The 19651-nt window shown below is 40.3% G+C and overlaps 1 protein-coding gene and 1 pseudogene across 4 annotated transcripts in view; both read left to right on the plus strand.

The window, feature by feature from the left end:
• LOC149104799 (ras-related protein Rab11a-like) overlaps positions 1 to 19651 on the plus strand; it is a 21658-nt gene continuing 2007 nt past the window's right edge. The window contains exons 1-6 of one of the 4 annotated variants that reach the window (XM_089271034.1): positions 1 to 201; positions 5712 to 5830; positions 13925 to 14011; positions 15811 to 16041; positions 18142 to 18176; positions 18318 to 18767. In XM_089271034.1, coding sequence (XP_089127160.1) covers positions 5785 to 5830; positions 13925 to 14011; positions 15811 to 15926 — 249 coding nt within the window. In that variant the 5' untranslated portion in view covers positions 1 to 201; positions 5712 to 5784 and the 3' untranslated portion in view covers positions 15927 to 16041; positions 18142 to 18176; positions 18318 to 18767. Of the gene's footprint in view, positions 202 to 5711; positions 5831 to 13924; positions 15193 to 15810; positions 18177 to 18317; positions 18768 to 19651 lie in introns of those variants that run through there. The other 3 variants (XM_089271033.1, XM_089271032.1, XM_089271035.1) reach the window with 3 other exon arrangements.
• On the plus strand, positions 9212 to 13832 carry LOC149104800 (uncharacterized; annotated as a pseudogene).

Here is a 19651-nt window from a genome sequence, read left to right on the forward strand (position 1 = left end):
GCGTTAATTTTTCCCAAAAAATCGAGGGAGTGGGTGCTGGTGGAGCCAGTGACAGATCGCGGAAATGCTTTTCATTCATGCGTAGCAAATGATGGAGATCCGACATGTTTGTGTGAGCAATGTTTGGGAGTCTAGGGCCATTCTTTACAAAAATCGGCCATGAATGGTGATGGTCTGTAGCCAGCAACGTTTTTTCCCGAGGTAAGAAGTGTTTGAAGTCCTTAAAGTATTTATACTTGTTTAACTCAGCTCGTATTTATACGCACGCTTGTTAAATAGCATAAGCAGCAAATTGCATTCCAGAATCTTAATAAAGTGAGATGGCGAGACTGTTATTTGAAGGCGAGAGAGATCATTAGCCTGCGAACAGGCTCCCGGCGAGGACGGACAAAAAATTCGGCGAGCGCCAAACAGAAGGATTCGGAGAGCGAAGCGATCGGGGTCACCGGGAGCCTGTTCGCAGGCTAGAGAGATTCCGAGCAACATCAAACAAACGCTAATTAAAGTAATTAGCTCGTGTAGCCGACATCTGCTCGCTTTAGATGAATTTTGTTATTTGCTAGGTATTTACATAAGCTTAACTTACTCAAGTGTTAGAACTAACTTGTATTATGTGTTGTTTACTTTAAAAACACATGAAGCTAAAATTTGAAAACTTACTTGGAGTTGATCCACTCTGAGAACAGAACTTTTTGTGTTAAAGTTTAACAAAAAAAAACCTGTCAACACATAACTTGTAGATGGTTTGTCTAGCAAGGACAAAATTATTTGTCTGGCGGGGGCGGGGGGCGGGGGGGGGTGTGGCTGGGGGTGGGGGCTAGTTACAAACTTTTTGTCCTGGTGTCTCAAAAACTAAGACCTAAGACCCCCTCCAAATCTCAAAAACTAAGACTTAAGAGCCCCTCTGAATCTCAATCAAGGTGACTATATGAGCCACTCTACTTCGAAAATGGATCGCCTGTAAAACAGTGACAATTTTGATGCCTCTGACTTGAGGTTTTAATCAGTAGGTTAAGTTACAGTTAGCCCACTGGCAAAATGCTATGGTAAGAGAATACACGAGGAGATGTACAGTGTAACACCTTTGAAACATTCATGAAGTTATTCATGATCCTCGTGCGAGACAATTATAACGAAAGTAAGGCTTCTTGTCCGAGCAGCAAAGCAAGTATAACTTGATTCTATTTTTCATTCTTTTTCTTTTCTTCATTCTTTATTTTCCTAGGCAATATCACTGAGTTTTTTCTTTCTTTGTTACCTTTTGAGAGATCTTAGAAATAAACAAAAATAAACAAAAAAATTTCCAACATAGAGTCATAATACCACAAGGACAGCACTGCATCTCATCCGCTCGACAAAGTTAAGCCCTGTTCAGTGGGGTTCCTGCTTGTATGGGTTACCAAATATGAATACCTTGTGTACTGTGTAACTTCTTTTTTTCTCTCTTCTCACTTTTTTCTTCCCATTTCAAGGGTGATATTAGTGACTGCTGAACTCCCAGTCTTGTAATGCCTTTTTTACTATTTATCAGCTGTTTTGTTCAAATCATGCTCTGTGTCAGTATTCATCTTTGAAGTATTTATTTACAATACTGTATAAATAATAGGGAAATGCGTTGTTCGAATTCTCTTCAGTTCTCTTGTCTGTTGATCATCCAAAACCTTTAATCACGGCTTGAATCATAATTCGCAAATTCATGTAACTCATCAATTTTGTGATTTTTAATATCTCATCAGGTTTCGGCAACTGATTACGGTTAAACCTGTATATAAAGCGGACACCTTCGGGAAATGAGCTATTTATATAATTAGCTTCTATATAAATAAAAATGTTGGTGCGAAAATGTATTCAATCTAGATCATTTCTGCGGCAAGATATTGAGTACTTCAAAGAATAACTGACTTGACACAGTGCAATTGACTGTAAAATGGCCCTGGATAGTGCACTGTTCAAAACCGGGTTGGGGGGGGGGGGGGGGCACTCCTATATGAAAAGGTTGGGGATGCTTGTCCATTGTCGTCTTGGGAACAAACCAAGGATTCTGGTCCCACTTAGGGTGTTGATGATGAAATGTCACCATTCTTAGCTGTCAAAGTAACCTTTAGGGTACACTCCAAAAAGTAATACTAAAAGAAAGGCTCTCGTTTGTTTCCCGCTGATCTCTGGAGTATGCGAAACAGTTCTACAAGTGCAGGCGTGATCCTTTCTGGAACAGTGGCTAGTAATTGAACCTATTTTGTTTTAAATTGGTCTTCTTTAGGGGTTAAAGTCAAATTTTCAGATGAGCATCTCTGACCTTCTCATATGGAAGCCCCCCCCCTCCCCCCCCGGTTCGAAATGTCTAACAGGAAGTGACAGGAAGTGGCTTACTTACCCCTTTTTATCTGCGTTACTTCCGGGTGTCACTGTACTGAGCATGGATTACCTCTTTTTATTTAATTTTAATTCCACCAGAAGTGAGAGTAATTTATAAACACATGACAGCTTGTTATTAAAACAAACAGTGCAGTGTTTTTGCTTGTTTCAGAGCCAAGGTCTGTCAGCTGAGCTGTCTCTAGGTTAAGTTTTAACATGTTGTTCAAGGGCAGAAAGAACCACAGGGAAGCCAAGCTCAGGTTATTGTGTCAGATAGGTAATAGATAGGTATCAGTATATCAGTAGGTAATTAGATAATTAGATAATTAATTAGATACATGACACCTCAAGCATGTAGTGCTTAAACGATAATTGTGTTTTACATAAAGGATTTTACTTTACTTTACTTTACTTTATTTTAGATAGGAGGCAGTGTGTGTTTGATTGTTTGGGGCACCAGACTTAAAATCGAGAGTTGTGGGTTCAAGTCCAGCTCAGACCTTTAGCTGGAGTTGTTTCCCTTTAGACCTGAGTTCAGCTCCTTCATGGCAGTTGTAAATTAGCCAGCTGATAAAATATATAGTCAAAAGCTAATGATTGAAATGACTGTAATTTGATAATCTAGAACTGTGATAATTAGACAGACACTTAGTTGATTTTCTACTTACACTGCCATTAACTTCTTATTGGTTATGACAGAAGCATACTATCTTCTGGTTATGATCACAGAACATCTGATCACAAACTTAATGAAACTTGAGTATAATTGATCATGGCTAACTTCAAGCATACGTAACACATTCAGATATATTTCCATAACAGAAGCAGAATTGTACCCTTCAGCTTACTTTCACACATTGCACTCTCTTGCTGACATATTTGCGAGATGTCCATTATTTGTGTTGCTTCCATGTACTGTACAAGAAAGAGAAAAATTTCAGTAATTATAGCATAATAGCTGTTATAGTGAAAAACTGCTTAACTTTATGTAATTTAATGAATGTGTGGGAATTTATAAGATATTTTGAGAAAATTAATGGGAAATATGTTAAAAAATCTTTATTTTAAGTAATTACTGCTGGAACTAAATTTCTGTTAAAAAAACTATTGCTCAGTATAATATCAGTGTTTCAAACATGGTTGTAATAATTGCATGCCAGTGAATTGGGTAACCTAACATTTCTTAGTATTGAATATTGCTTTGAAAAACTAGTCTCCCATCCAGGGGGGTTAGGGCCGGGGAGTAGCAATGTTCTCAGCTGCTGCTCAAAGATATGGCTATGATCATATGAGTTGGGTGTCAAATTCAAATTTCCATACCTAATGGCATACTTACACAGACATATTGCTGAGTCTTCAGTTTTAAATATTGGCATCCAACTGTTTCCAAAAAAAGTGAGGGAAATACATTTATTTCATGGAAGACTGAAATTGATTGTATTAATTTTTTTTCTCCCTCTTGACCCATGCCATGCCATACTGAAAAAAGATGGGAATTATTGATGGTAACCAACATATAGGTTAGGCGGGGGGTGGGGGGAGGGGATGGGGGGGAACAGTGGGGCATGAACTTTCCACTACCCATTATCTTTAATTTCCAGACCTTGCACCTAATCCTTAGCTGTTGTTATAATAAAAAATAAACTAAAAAGTAAAACAAAAAAACCATAATTATTATGGTTTTTTTGTATCAAAAAATATCTCAGTGAGGACCTCACAAAATATTTCCGTTGTTTTTTTCATGTTCCACTACCCTCAGGTGGGAATAATAATTGTCCCATTGTCTCTTTTCATGCCTTCTTTAGAGTTCCCACTCGCTCTTTACTTCAGCTTATATATGCAGCCAATGATGGGAGAAGTGGCTGTAATGGGAATTTGGAGATCCAGCATGTGTTTTTGAGGGCATAAACAATTAAGGTCGGCAGCTTGTTTAGATTTAAAATTGATACATACTTCAGTGTGTGTCATTGATGTACAATGCATGTGCTTGAGAGTTTGGTAGGAGAGTTTGAAAGAAGCTAATAAGAGTCACTTGAGGTACAGCTGAGAGTGACCCTAGCTTGTTGAGCGCTCTCCGAACTTCTCCAGTTCATCTGGCCTGGGTTGTTTGATAATGCTATCCACTGGATAAATCACTATCTAGCAGATAAGTGTCAGCAAAACAAACCATGCTATCCACTGGATAGGGATTTATCTTGTGGATAGTTTTATCCAGCCTTCGAACAACTGGGGCAGTGTTCAATAAATTAATTGCCAGTGGGAACGATGAAAGAGTTTGACCTTGCTTGTACCATAAAATGTACATTGTATTGATACACACTTGTCTCATATGTAGTTACCGAGTTTGATAGCATGGCTTTGCTATAATTATAGCTACAGTGAAACCTGTATTAAGCGGACACCCACGTGACACTCGCTAATGTCTGCTTAATAGAGGGTGTCCGCTCTATAGCTAAGCAGGTTCTAATATAGATTAGTGTAATGATACACCGTAGTTAATTATTAACCCTTTTGTAACAAAGTGTAACACAGTGTAAGATCAAAGACTGCTCAGAGCACAATGTTCAGTCAGTCAATGCATCAATCTGGAATAATCTACGTAGGCTTAAAGTGACATTGGGGGAGGAGTGATTTGAGCTTTTAGAAGTGAAAGGCCCTTGAAGTGTCTGCTTATTGCAGGTTTTGTGAAACAAACTGGCTCAATAATATCAGTGTCCGTGTCCGCTTAACAGAGGTGTCCTCCGAATGCAGTTTCATTTTAGAGTAAATGATGGAGGAAAATTTAGGAACTCAAGCTGGTGTCTGCTTAATAGATGGAGTGCGCTTAATATAGGGTCCGCTTAACACAGGTTTCACTGTAGCTATGTTACATGAATAAAAGAAAATGACTGAACTTTGTTCATGGCAGGGGAAAATATAAGCAGGGGTAAATTGTCACAGCCTGAAGGTGGTCATAATGACGGGGTTGTTGGATTGTCACTGTTGTCAACAGTTAAACTTAGAGGTAAATATAATTTAGGCAACCAATCTGCACAGGTCTTTACAGTGGTGAATTTGAACATGATCATTGAGTAAGACCTGTGAAATTTATGAATATGCAATTTATGTTGTTCAAGCTTAAAAGTAAGCAATCAAAAGGTGTAATCAGTTGGTGTCATTCTGTTCTCAAAATGATACAGAAGGGGTTCTTTTGGGATTAAAAATTACTGAATGCATAATTTGTATTGAGGTTTGCAGCAGATTCATGTCATCTGAATAGTGTCTTTTCATTGGATCCATTCAAATTCCTTGGGAAGTAGCAGTGAATTTTGCAAGTTGATAAATGGAGAATACCACTGTTTGCGTTGTATTTCTAGGTGAAATTACTTAACAGTTGCAGCTGTACAACAGTTTTATCCTGAGGATAAATTCTTATGCTTGCGCTCTGTAATGGAGGAAGCCAGGAAATATAGGACATATAAAGTGGTGCTATTGGGTGAGTGCTCACAGTGTTTGTTGTAATTACATTGAAATTTAAATTTAAATTTGTAGGGTCTACAATTATTACACAATGTACCTTTCAAATTAAGTCATTCAGTTTAATCTGAAACGGTTAAGGTTGCACGAGTCATGGTTCAATTGTACTGTTTGTTGTATCATATATCATTATTATCTACTAATTAAGCAAAGGAAGCTAAAAATTGAGCCAGTGGAAAATAATGCACAACAAAATATGTTTTACATTCTTGAAAGTAGCATGGGTGGTGAGGTGGCTGACGGTAAGTGAGTTGGGGCTGAGTGGTCCATGTTAAGTGCTCAAGGGCACATTGTGTTGTTCTTTGAGGCAAGATAGTTTGCCCTCACAATGCCTCTTGATGTGAGGAGGACTGGATGCAAGGGTGTATATGTTGTGAGTATTTTAAAATGGTTAGATTTTTCAAATAAGTTTATTTATTTCTTTGTGTTTTGGGGTTCTTACCAAAGGTCAAAGAATAACATGCATGGCACCCACCTCCCTGACTGTCCCTAACCCTACCCTACCTTGAAGGGGACACCCATACAAAAAGGATGGGTTGTTCATCGAAAACTTTGAAAAGAACCCCTAAGAGGTACCAAGATCCTGTTTTGTGGGCGTGGCTTGAAATTTTTTTCACCCCTAAGAGGTACCAATTTTAAAACAACACATTATCTCTCTGCCATATTTTTTTGGCTCAATACCCTAAAGGGAACTGCAAAAGCCCCTCTTAACACCCTGAGAGGTACCAAAACCGCGTTTTTTCTCCCCTAAAAGGCAGGATAAGCACTTCTGTCCTTTTTATGTTGAAGTTTCTCCCATGGGACCCTACCCTGCCAGGATCCCATATCAACCATCTAGATCTTTAATATTTTGTACTCCCCCAGATTCAAACACCAGATCTCTGACTTTGCAGTCCACTTTCATCTCCACTTGGCCATGAAAGCAATCAATAGAAATTTTCCGATATTTGTCGGTCTTATAAGTTATTGGCCCCAGACTCCCCTTCCCCTTTGATGAAAATTAGACTAGCTATGAGATAATCCTGACCAAGAAATTATTCTGACCAAAAAAGACATTTTAAACAACAACCTATATACATGTGTACCTCTGCCTGATCAACTGTGGAACTGTTGGGCACTTTGAATAACTGTCTTTGGGGAAGTGGTTACCTGTGTTGGACTACATGTAGTTTCTATGCAGTTCTAAGGAGAGAAGTTAACTCTTGTTTATGGGAACTGTAAGCTATAGCAGATAACAGACCACATCGGTATATGTAGTACAATATTGTTAGCTACTGAATTAAAGAAAGACACAAAAATGGTGTGAGTCATTTGGGACATACATGTAAGTCAATAAATCTCGCACACATGCAATTTTTTCATGTTTTGTTATGTTCTGAGCAATTTGTTTAAAACTAACCAAATCTTTCGTTTAATGCGGTTATCAATACAAAGGATTTAGTTAGGTTTGTGCAAACTGGGCAGGAAATAGCCAAACATGGACAATTGCAAGTTTGTTGATCTATCACAACATGGTGGCTGACATTTATTTTTTGGAGTAATTTTTAGCTGTTTTCTTCCATTTTGGTAAGGAAAATGACGGATCCTCCTTCTATTGCCGTTTTCTTCAAATCTTAGTAATTTCTGTCGAGAATATGATTACGTAATAAGGGTGTGACGCTGTTAATATTTACTTAAAACTGACAAGAGACAAAAGAAGAGATCTTTTTTTGTACACGTGGGATCGAGTTGAACGAGCGAGTAATGAAAAGTGTATATCGAGAGTGATTAGCGTTGAGCTTGATGTAAGCCTGTATTGAGAAATTAATCAGAGCATTAAAGCAATTCACAACACAAGTGGCACCTCCGACGGGACAAGACGAAAGTGAGAGTGCTCGAACAAGAGCAAGAATCCGACCCGAGTAAATATGACGGAGAAGCAAATAGCAGAGTTGGACACCAAAGTTAAAATGCTTTACTTCAAGCTCAACCAAACCGACGAGATAGTGGAGAAACGAGAACGACAATCTTTAGAGCGCCACCAATCATCGATTACAAGTATTGTTAGTGCAGTGGATACGCTTAAGTCCGCAGTAGAGGAAAAGAAGTTCACAAAGGGAGAGAGCGAGGACGCGATAAAAACATGGAGCGGAGAAATCAAAAAACACCTCGAGAAGGCCGACCAAGCAACAAACAGAGTTCAATCCGCAATCCAAGCGATAGATATGGAGGAACAGGAGAAAAAAGCGTTGGAGAATCATAAACTGCAGATGGAGTTCGAGAGAGATTTTAGAGCAGAAAGCGGAGTTTGAGAAAAACCGTGAACAACAAAAAGCAGCCACCCAAGCGACCGAAGAATGTAAATCGTCTTCAGCTGCCAAGCTCCCCAAATTATCCATAACGAAGTTCAATGGAAGGATAGAAGAATGGCTCCCTTTCTGGGGGAAATTTACATCCGAAATAGATTCCACTGACCTGGCACCCCTCACTAAATTTGGATATCTAAAAGAGCTGTTGGAGCGGCACGTGAGCAAAGATATTGATGGGCTACCATTTACAGAGGAAGGATACGAAAACGCGAAGGCTATTCTCGAAGCGGAATATGGACAACCGACAGAAATTGTAAATGCCTATATCAAGAACATAATGGAACTGCCGATTATTACCGGAGCAAAGTTTGGACACGCTTGGACGGCTCGCAGATGTCAAGGGAAACGTGAGATGTACTTTGGACAAGCTTAAAGGAATCAAGGCCGATCTGGTGTGTGGAAATGAAGGCTGGAAGGACTGGGGTTTCAAAGATCTTTTGACAGAGCTGCAGAAGTGGACCCAAATCAATCCGGTAGAAGAGTTTGCTGCAGAAAAGCCAGAGAAAGACCCAACAGGGAAAAGAAATCAACAATTTAAACCGGCCCTGCCTGCCTTCAATACACATCAATCAAATCCGCGTTCCGGAAATCAGTGTGTCTACTGCGAGGATGACAAACACAGAGCAATTAATTGTACAAAGGTCACAAGTGTTCATGAGAGACAGAAAATCCTATCAGAGAAAAAACTGTGCTTCAATTGCACAGGTGCAAGGCATCGCGCTGATGAGTGTAAAAGCAAGTTAAGGTGTCAGATCTGTGATCGCAAGCATCACACGTCCATTTGTCACAAGCAAGAAAACAAGACCAATCCACTCCTTGTCGCCACAGGAATTCCAACTGGAAATGTAACATATCCAGTTGTTGTTGTCGAAGTGGAAGGAATTAAATGTCGCGCTTTGTTGGACACGGGTGCGGGGAGCTCGTACGCATCTGCCGCCCTTTTGGACCACATTTCAAGCATTGGGCACAAGAAAGAAGTCCGAAAAATAGAGATGTTGCTAGGAGCGTCAACAAGAGAAGTAGAGCTGGCTACTATCACCATTTCTGATGTAAACAGAGAATTTTCAATGCCTGTGCAAGTCACTAAAGTGGACAAAGGAGAACTGCTTTTCCTGGAAAACCCAAAGTATCAAGAAGTGATCGCGAGAAATCCACACTTGTCCGGAGTTGTAATGAACGATGTGGACACAAAGAGCCGCCTACCAGTGCACATAATTCTAGGAGCCGGTGACTACGCTAAAGTGAAAACAGAGAGTGTACCGAAGATCAGTGAGCCTGGTCTGCCGGTGGCTGAGTTGACGAAATTCGGCTGGATTATCATGTCTCCAGGAAAAGAGCCTCTAGACTTAACAAACGTACTGTTAACTCAAACATCCCATGTAGATTACCAGGAACCTTGTCGTCTTGATGTACTTCGGTTGTCTGACACACACCCTAACGACCAGAGCAGCGTGTATGCCGAATTCAAAGAGCAACTTGTGCGACACAAGGAGGGCTGGTACGAGACTGGCTTACCATGGCGAGGAAATCATCCTTTGCTACCAAACAATAAGGACGGAAGTCTTCGACGACTTGCAAGTCTAAACAAGAAGCTTGAGCGTCAGGAACTGACAAATCAATATGCAGAGATAATTGAAAATCAGAAGAACGAAGGGGTTGTCGAGAGAGCAGACGAGTCATCTAGTAATTGCCGAGAATTCTACATACCACACAAACCTGTCCTGAGAACCACAGCGGAGTCAACAAAACTGCGAATTGTGTACGACGCGTCAGCAAGAGCCTTCAGCGATGCTCCATCGCTAAACGACTGTTTGCATACTGGCCCGCCCCTGCAGAACAAACTCTGGAGCGTGCTAGTAAGAGGGCGCTTTAACCCCGTGGCCATTACCGGCGATTTACAGAAAGCATTTCTGCAAGTGAGAGTAAAAAAGTCTGACCGCGACGCAATGCGCTTTCACTGGCGCCGAGACGAACAATCCCCATTGGAGACCCTTAGATTCACCAGAGCCCTATTTGGACTTGCGCCATCTCCTTTTCTACTGGGGGGAGTGATCGAGGTGCACCTTAACCATTGGGAGGAGAAAGAGCCGGAACTAGTAGCCAAGATTCGCAAGGAACTGTACGTTGACGACTTAATCTCGGGATCAACTAAAGTGTGCAAGACTCGAGAACTGAAAGATAAGACCACAACAATCTTCCAAGACGCTTGTTTCAACCTTCATAAGTGGCACTCAAACGTCCCCGAGCTGGAATCAAAGCAGTCTCCTCAAGCAGAAGGAGAACCAACCTACGCAAAGCAGCAGTTAGGAGTCCCACAAGGAACATTTTCTAGTATGCTCGGTCTCCCGTGGAACAAAGAACAAGACTCACTTAGCATCACAGTCCCACCAGAGAAAGCAACGCTGAGTAAGAGAGGTATCTTAGCTAAGCTAGCTAAGATATATGACCCCCTGGGACTTGTCTCGCCTGAGACACTTAGTGGCAAACTCATCTACCGCGCAGTTTGTGATACGAAAGGAGCCTGGGACGCAGACCTATCGCGTGATCTTGCCAAGCTGTGGGTCAAGTGGGAAAGCAAACTGCCAGAAAGCTTTACCATACCGAGATCGCTAGTTGTTCATCGAGAGGAAATCGAACAAATCGATCTACATTCGTTTGGAGACGCGTGCGCAAATGGAGTCGCAGCCTGCGTTTATGCAGTCATCCGACAAGCATCCGGAACGAGCCAGGGCCTAATTGCGGCTAGATCGAGACTGTCCAAACAAGGACTGACCATCCCGCGGTTGGAATTGGTCGCTGGTCACATGGCTGTGAACCTCGTTGACAATGTGAGAGACGCTCTGGACGGGCTTCCTGTAAGAAGCACACAATGCTGGTTGGACAGTTCAGTAGCCTTGTACTGGATTCGAGGACAAGGAGAATATAAGCAGTTCGTAGCAAATCGCGTGCAGAAAATAATCAGTCACAAAGAGGTGAAGTGAAGTGAAAGACTTTATTTAATGAGGGTGACCCGTGACAGTAACTTAAGTTACTGATAAACTTGGGGCCCTCAGCTTAAAATAATTAGAATGCTAAAAATATATTATTTACAATAAAATGCTGAAATACGATATTATTTACAATAAAATACTTAATTAAGTTACTATTAAAAATGGTTACAAATAATAAACTGGACTTACAATTACAAACATACTACGAATAATAAGAGTTAAAAAATTCCATTAGTTTTCTGAGAGTTAAGAATAGTATTACATAATTTAGCCTTAAACGATTTAACGGACTTCTCTGTTTTTAAAGACCGGGGTAAACTGTTCCAATCTTTAATAGTTCTGACGGCGAAAGTGCGTCCTCCCTCAGAGGCGTTTCTGTGAGAGGGGCATAATAAATTTAAATTACAATTTCTAGTACTTCTCGAATGGACGTCAGAGTTTTTCCTTAAAGATGTGTTCATGTATTCAGGTAAAGTTCTGTTTATCCTTTTGTAGGCCAGTGCACATCGATTTATATAAGCTTCTTTGTAAAAGGGGATCCAGTTTAGCTTATTAAATAAAGTGACAGTTCGACTAGTACGTTGTGCTGCAAGAATAATACGCGCAGCCCGTTTTTGCATACGGAGAACTCTCTCGAGTGCCTCTTTGTTACACGATGTCCATACTGTGCTTGCATACATGAAGAGTGGTTTGATTACTGCGTTATAGTAGATCAATTTTTGATTCTTTTTCAAGTAGCAGCTTATATGGCGTAGAAGACCAATTCGTTTTGAAAGTTTTAAATAGTTCGTCAACATGTGCTTCGTAAGTTAGGTTCTCGTCGATTATCACTCCAAGAAGTTTATGGCTACCAACTTGTTCAATTTCTGCATTTTGCATCCTAGCTTCAAATTGACGCTATGTTCCCACAGCAGATAATCCCGCTGATCTTGCAAGTCGTGGAGGGCACGTAGAGGAAGCTGATCTGTGGTGGCATGGACCAAGGTGGCTTGGAACTCCAGAACTTTGGCCAGCGGATGTACTAAACGAGCCGTCAGAAGAAAGCCAAACCGAAGCTAAACTTGTGCAGAAAGTGCTGGGAGTTGCAGCAAACGAGAAAACCGAGATTGAAGAAGTGCTACACAGGTTTCAGTTACAGAAGGCTGTACGTATCTGTGCGTGGATGCGGAGATTCGCACACAACTCGCTCCGTAGCCGAGGAACACCACGCGTCCTGGGACCACTGACAACTGAAGAGACAAACAGCCAGCGGCTCTTCTGGGAGAAACAGGCTCAGAAGAATTGTGACATTGAACGAGATCGCGTGGCGCTGAACCTACAGCCAAACCAGGACGGACTATTAGAATGCCGGGGCCGAATACAACGAGAGTATCCAGTTTACATACCAGAAACCAGCATGCTTGGTCCCCGACTAGTAGAGGAAGCACACCAAGAAACACTGCACGGGGGAGTGGGGCTAACCATGGCCAAGGTGCGTACCCGTTCCTGGATTCCAAAATTGAGACAGCTGGTGAAGAAAGTGCGCAAGAGCTGTCATGGGTGCAAGAGATTTCAAGCATCGGTGTATGCAGCTCCGCCGCCTGGAAACCTGCCAACTACCCGGACGCAAGGAACCAACCCATATCAAGTGATTGGAGTGGACTACGCTGGTCCAATCCGATATCGAGTGTCTAAACAACGAGAGGGAAAGGCCTATGTCTTGCTATATGCCTGCAGTCTTACGCGGGGAATTTATCTTGACCTCCTACCAAACTTGGAAACAGCAGAGTGCCTAAAGAGTTTGAAGCAGTTTATCGCGCGCCGAGAACGACCGGAACGAATCTATTCAGACAACGGCCGAATCTTTGTTGGCGTAGCAAGTTGGATTAGAGCTGTCATGGATGACGAACGATTGCAGACATACCTCTCCATCAATCAAATCAAATGGCAATTCAATCTGAGCCGCGCGCCGTGGTGGGGAGGGCAGTTTGAACGATTGATTGGTCTTGTCAAGGCAGCCCTAAACAAGACAATAGGGAATGGCCTACTACGGTGGAAAGAGTTACAAGAAGTCTTGCGTGGAACGAGCTATTCAACAGCTTTACCCCCTGGAACTATCGTGTGACAGACAGCTGCCAGCATCGCAGGCGGGAATGAACCCAGAGGCTGCCCCATTTCGCCCAAGACGTGATGCTGCAGTTGCAGCGCACTTACGTTTACAAGAGATTAGCCAAGAGGAAGTCTGAAATGGACAATCTGAACGAACAGTGCTATCAGCTTGCATTTAGCTGATGGACTAACACTATAGAGACAGTCGTTTTGTTTACCTTAAGAGAAATGATTATCAATGTGATGAGTGTGATTATTTTATTCGAGGCAGCTCGAACTTGAGTGGAAAAACATATATCTCCCCCGGAGATATATGGGGGGAGTGTGTCGAGAATATGATTACGTAATAAGGGTGTGACGCTGTTAATATTTACTTAAAACTGACAAGAGACAAAAGAAGAGATCTTTTTTTGTACACGTGGGATCGAGTAGAACGAGCGAGTAATGAAAAGTGTATATCGAGAGTGATTAGCGTTGAGCTTGATGTAAGCCTGTATTGAGAAATTAATCAGAGCATTAAAGCAATTCACAACATTTCCATAAATTTCAGTGGTTAAGTGAAACATGACTTCTAGCCTCCCTTGTCCTTTAAGTTTTGAACTAAGCTTTTAAATTATTCCTGAACAGGTGATTCTTGTGTTGGAAAAACATTTTTGCTTGATAGATATGTTGGACCGGCTGGTTTCAATCCTGTTGCAAGACTCTCTATTGGAGGTGAGATATTTTCCTCTAATCAGCATTATTTAAATTGAGTAAGTTTAATTATTACATGACCAAGTTAGTCCAGTCAAGGCCAATAACCAAAACCAACCAATCACACAATATGAAATAGAAACAAAAAGTGGAGACACAAAGAAATGGAAACCTCTTACAGGATATATGAGGATTTGATTAATATTTTAGATTATATTTTCTATACCTATCAGTATCTATCTCCTACCCATTAGTCTATTTCTAATCTCCTGTTAGATCCATAACTCATTTTACCTTTAATGTACCATATGCCTTTGGTCTATTCTTTATGTTTCTATAGTACAACCTCAAGCTGTAATGATAACTATCTATTTTTCTTCTTTTTGCTCATGGATGTTATGTAACATCCATGAGCTTAGTAGGCAGTCCACATCGCGCAGAATGCCGCGACATATCCGGGACTTAAATGTAGTCAGGCAAAAATGATTTCAGAGAGATAAAAGAGTTAAAGGAAGCGAAGGAGAGTACTTCATCCTCAGCCGGTCTCAAAGAGATCATTTTTGATTTTCGTTGAAAAAAAGATCTCAGAGTGTTCGGAACGTCGTTTTAACATCACTTTACATGTAATTTCATCAACATAAGAAGTGTTCGGACGGCTCCCATGTGTTTTCAGTTAAAGGATAATTCTTCCACTGAATAAAATACTCTGCCTTGTCCCCTTGATTTCGTTGAGAGACTATGCGCTCAACTTCATAAATACCCATAACAACGGGCTTTTGCTTGGGTCGGTACTTATAACTGAGGCGACGATCATAAGCGTCATCAAATAGTGATGCGTAAAAGCCGAGCTGCTGTCTCGTACGCTTTGACATGTTACTCCAAAGAGGATTCTAATAACTGAATACTCGAACCTGGGCCTTTTAAATGTTTTGATCAATTAAAACGGTTCCAATTTTGTATAATTATCTCACACATGCAGTGGACAACAATGCTCACTCAGGCGCTGCTTTTTTGTTCGGCTCTGGATTTCAAACAGAAATGTCATTTATTTTCCTCTTCATCTTTCGAATAGATAAAGACCTGTGTTGTCTTTTAAGTCCTCGATCAACGACAGACTACGTGAACCGATCGAGTAAAAGACTACGTCTGATGAACTGCTTTGACCGGTCGAGTAAAAGAGGACAACGATAAAGTAGAAGAAAGTTTTATGCGCACCGTTCTTTCCATTTGGCAACGCTTTGGAAGAATAATTTTTTGTGGGAGAACTTTTGGCTCCCGCGCTCAAACCATTTCGAGTGTGACATGTCAACAAAAAAAGTGAGAATGTCGCTGCACACGACTTTGTTGACAAAAGTCTTTGTGAAGAGCGCAGGCCGCCTTTAAATTAGAGCGCTTTTGTTAGCTTATTACACCTTGGGACTTACTTCACACATCAGACCGTTTGATTGACAGCCGCCGATTCATTGACGAGAGCAGTCGGAATTCCGACAGCTAATATTTGTAATTATTATTCCGCGCATTGAAAAACTGAGCACTGCAAGTATATGTCGCGAAAGACTAGAATTCTGCGCGATGAATGGCACTCACTCACTCACTCACTCACTCACTCGATTCTGATTAATTTATTCGTTAAAGTTGGATTAAACATTTTTTTCCTACCTCCCCTGCTAAGTATTGTTTTTGTCTCAAGGACTTCTTGGCATATGTTTGACTGGTTTTATGGGGGTACTAGAAAGGCTTTGATTTTTTTTGTCCAACAACATGGCGTAACAAGGCACGGAGGTCGAAGATGGTTACTTTTTTGTTCGATCTGTAAACAGGGATTCCTTTGTGGGTTGAAAAATGGAAAGTTTTTACGGTAAGGAACACTTGCTGCGACAAATCGACAACGAAATCCTATAAGCGACGGCAGACGATACTTGCATCGAAACCTTGAAAGCTTCAATGTCTTTCGACCGTGGTCCGTGGACAAATCAGCGGAATTGTTTAAAGATTTTTTAATGTCACCCGGAGGAGGAATGAAATGAATGCCGTGTCATATAGAAGCTAAGGTAAGCCTTCTTGTTGTATCATTTTTTCCTTTAAAAACTATGTCTATGAGAGCACTTGTGGGTACTAGTAATTGGATTCTTTCGTTCGGAAACTGCTCGACTTCCGAAAGTAGTCATCTGACAAAGCACATTGTTCTCTAAACTCAAAAGTTAGAGCTGACGTTCGCCATTTTGTGTCATTGTTGGATGTTTTCTTTACAGAGTTGATTTCTGTCTGTTAGCGATTTATACTATGGATGTAGTTTGTACTGGAAATGTTGATAACAAGTCTCTGTATATATATTTGGGAAGAAAAGCCGGGGAAATTTGCTAGGCCAGGAGACGTGCAACCTCGTGTAGCTTCGAAACCCGGGGGGTGGGGTACTTTGGGAATTCCTAGGTGGGGGTGTGCCGCCTATACCAGAGCTAGTTCAGCTGAATTTTTCTACCCTATACTACAGTAAACTCCCCAAATCCCCCCATCTATCGACACTGTTGAGGCTGATTTGCCTGCCGATTTGATTTTTTTATATTTTTGAGTGACAATTCCTGGTTTCTTTAGTCTAGATAAAATCTTCAACCAACTAGTCAGTTTTGTGAAAAATTATGCCCTATTCTAGACCCAAACGCTCTAATTTATATACCCTATCCTAGAGTAAACTGCTTGAAAACCATACCCTTCACAGCGGCACATACATGTACCTATATAGCCCATATATGGCAGTGCCCTCACCCCTCCCCCCGGGCTTCGAAGAAGCTTACGTCGAGTTAAAATAAAGGTTACTGAGAAAGTTAAGAGTGAAATGAGCAGACTAAGAACACAAGCAAGCCTTGTGCCTTTGGCAGTGTTACAGACCGACAATTCATCCCAAACAAAAACAATCTTGCCTCAGAATGTTGGATCTCTCCACCTCTGGCTCCACCTCCACATTAGATGATGTGCAATGTGATTACAACAGTCAAAAAGCTGATGTCAACATTTTTGTTGAATCAGAACTTTGCTTGTCAGATAGAGATGATGCATATCAGCTTCGTGAATTTACGAGTCACAGAAATGACTTTAGTCAGTCTAACATAAGAACTTGCCATGGAACTGCTGTAATGTTTAGAATTGTACTAAATTTCATACAGATGTAACTTTAATAACTTAGAAATTACTTTTATGGTTTTAACCCAACCAGTTCCAAATATTCATGTCATTGGTATCTATCGCTCGAAAACTAAAGTTATTTCACAGTTAATTCATGCTCTTACTCACCTTCACAACTCAGTATTAATAGAACCTACAATTCCAACCAGGGCCATAGCCAGAAACAAATTATGACTGAGGCAGTGTCCAAGAAATGAGTTGTGACTGAGGCAATGTCCATGGGTTAATTCTCTTCCTGGGAATTTAGAGTGTTTTTGATGACTGTAAACAACAAAAACGAAAACAATGACTGAGGCAAGTGCCTCGAGTTGCCTGTTACTAGCTAAGGCCCTGCCAACTGTACTGCTTGGAGATTTCAATATTGATCTAATGCAGGCAAATACAGAACAAAAGGCTCTAATGAAATATCTTATAACAGGCAAAGGATACACTCAGTTGATTAACCAGTATCTTATAACCGGCAAAGGATACGCTCAGTTGATTAACCAGTATACTACTGACTACTGTACACAGATAAATCATGTACCACAAATTATGTGCACAATCAGCAGGTGATCATCAGCCTTTTGAAATAAATTTCCATGAAAGCTGTTTGAATATTTGTTAACAAAAATTCACTATGTATATCATATGAGATTATTATAATTATTAATTTAGCTGAAGATGATACTTTACATACCAAATAAATATCTAAATGTATCAAGCAACTATTTGAATCACATATAGAAAACAGTCAGAACATTTATTGGCAGAAACAAAGAATGGTTTGAATTTCCTGTGCTTTTCATGTTCTTGAATTCCTACTTCTCATAGAGTTTCAAAATTACATGTAACTCTACCAGAATTTGGAGATGCTGTACGTATATATAAGAGCAAATTTTTCAGGTTAAAGGAATTATTTTAGCTCCAATGTTTCTTGAAGGAAAGCATGCCATTTATAACTGGCATTTTCTTTCTTAAACCCTTTCCAGAAAAGCAAGAAGTATCACTTGGACACCGCATTTAGGTAAGTAGCCTATTTTTATTGGGGTTGGGTATGGGGGGAGGGGAAAGAGCAGCAAATTAAAGATATACATGTGTAATTTTTCTGCATTAATTTTTACACCCTTTTAAAATATGTGACTATTATATTTATTGTGTATTGCAGGTGAAGCAAGTTGTACTATTGTGCATATGCAAATAACCCAGATGAACACTGTGGTAACAACTACAGTATACTATAATATGCAAGTGACAGTAAGCAAATATTAATATTAACAACACCATTACTGATGCGATATGTGTTTATCAGCTGGCAAAAGTAATATCAAAAGACTTCACAGAAACCGGCTTTAACAACACAAGTCACCCTTAAGACTTCATGGAATTAATCTGAGAATTACAATGTACAGATGGATGTGGAATACCCCTACTTAGGAAGAGAATAAGATGCCTTCAACACTTGTGTTAGCTGCCACTTGAGCTGTTTAAACTTATTCTTTGCAAAAGACATTGGTTACAAGCATATAAAATGGCTCTCCAAACTGCACACCGTAGATCCTCGAACTAGTGCCTGGGGCACTTATTTCAAATTTAGGAGAACATGAGGGGGTGCTTAATTGAGGGGGGGGGGGGGGGGGCTATTCGAGGGGACGTGCTAATTCAAGGATTTACAGTATAATTACAGAGTTGGAAACACTTTGGAACTTTGTCCATGTAGGTTTCTTAAAGTTAAGAATGTCAACAAGTGAAATCCACCTGAACTCACTGTATGTGTCAAAACTTAACTCAGAACCTACAGCTTTACAGTGGAATACAGAAATACAACTTCAACTTAAAATTAGCAGCTCCATATCATGTTCATATACATTGAACATATACCATGCCCAGTACATGTAGAGAAACATCAGTCCTTTCTACTAGGACTACAATTAAATGAAAATACTAGACTCCATCATAAAGGAACACAAAAATAGAATGTGTTAATCTCTCTCTATTAATTAAATACAAATCTTGCAATGGTTATTTGAAGTATAAGCTAACCTAACGGTTCCAGCTTATCCTGTTGAATTTTCATTCAATTCTTAAAATGGTTGTTATCATATTCTACTTCTACTACATGTGTGTCCTGCTGCTGTAAAGATTATGTTATCTATAACTCAGCAAAAAAAATGTATAATCTGATCTGCATGTATAGGAGACTGTTGGCTACAATTTCCCCTCTTAACTTTTATGTGCTACATTATGGTAGTCAGTATTTCAGTGGACTTAAAGAGAAAGAAAATGTTCCTAATGAAAGTAGTGTTCAACTTGATTTTTGTTGTTGTGCTCTAGCTCTTGAAATCCATTTCAAATATGTAATAAATAATTATTTATTATAACACGATTTTACCAGAAAACGAATTCAACGACCTAAAGGGTGTCAGTAAACAACCTTATTTGGACATCAAAACCTATCCATCACATTTGACCAACTGATGATTCTTTTCCTGTTTTCCACTG

This window comes from Orbicella faveolata, unplaced genomic scaffold (genome assembly GCF_042242905.1).
Source record: "Orbicella faveolata isolate gen_17 unplaced genomic scaffold, um_ofav_v1 contig_34, whole genome shotgun sequence".
In the NCBI taxonomy this organism is placed as follows: Eukaryota; Metazoa; Cnidaria; class Anthozoa; order Scleractinia; family Merulinidae; genus Orbicella; species Orbicella faveolata.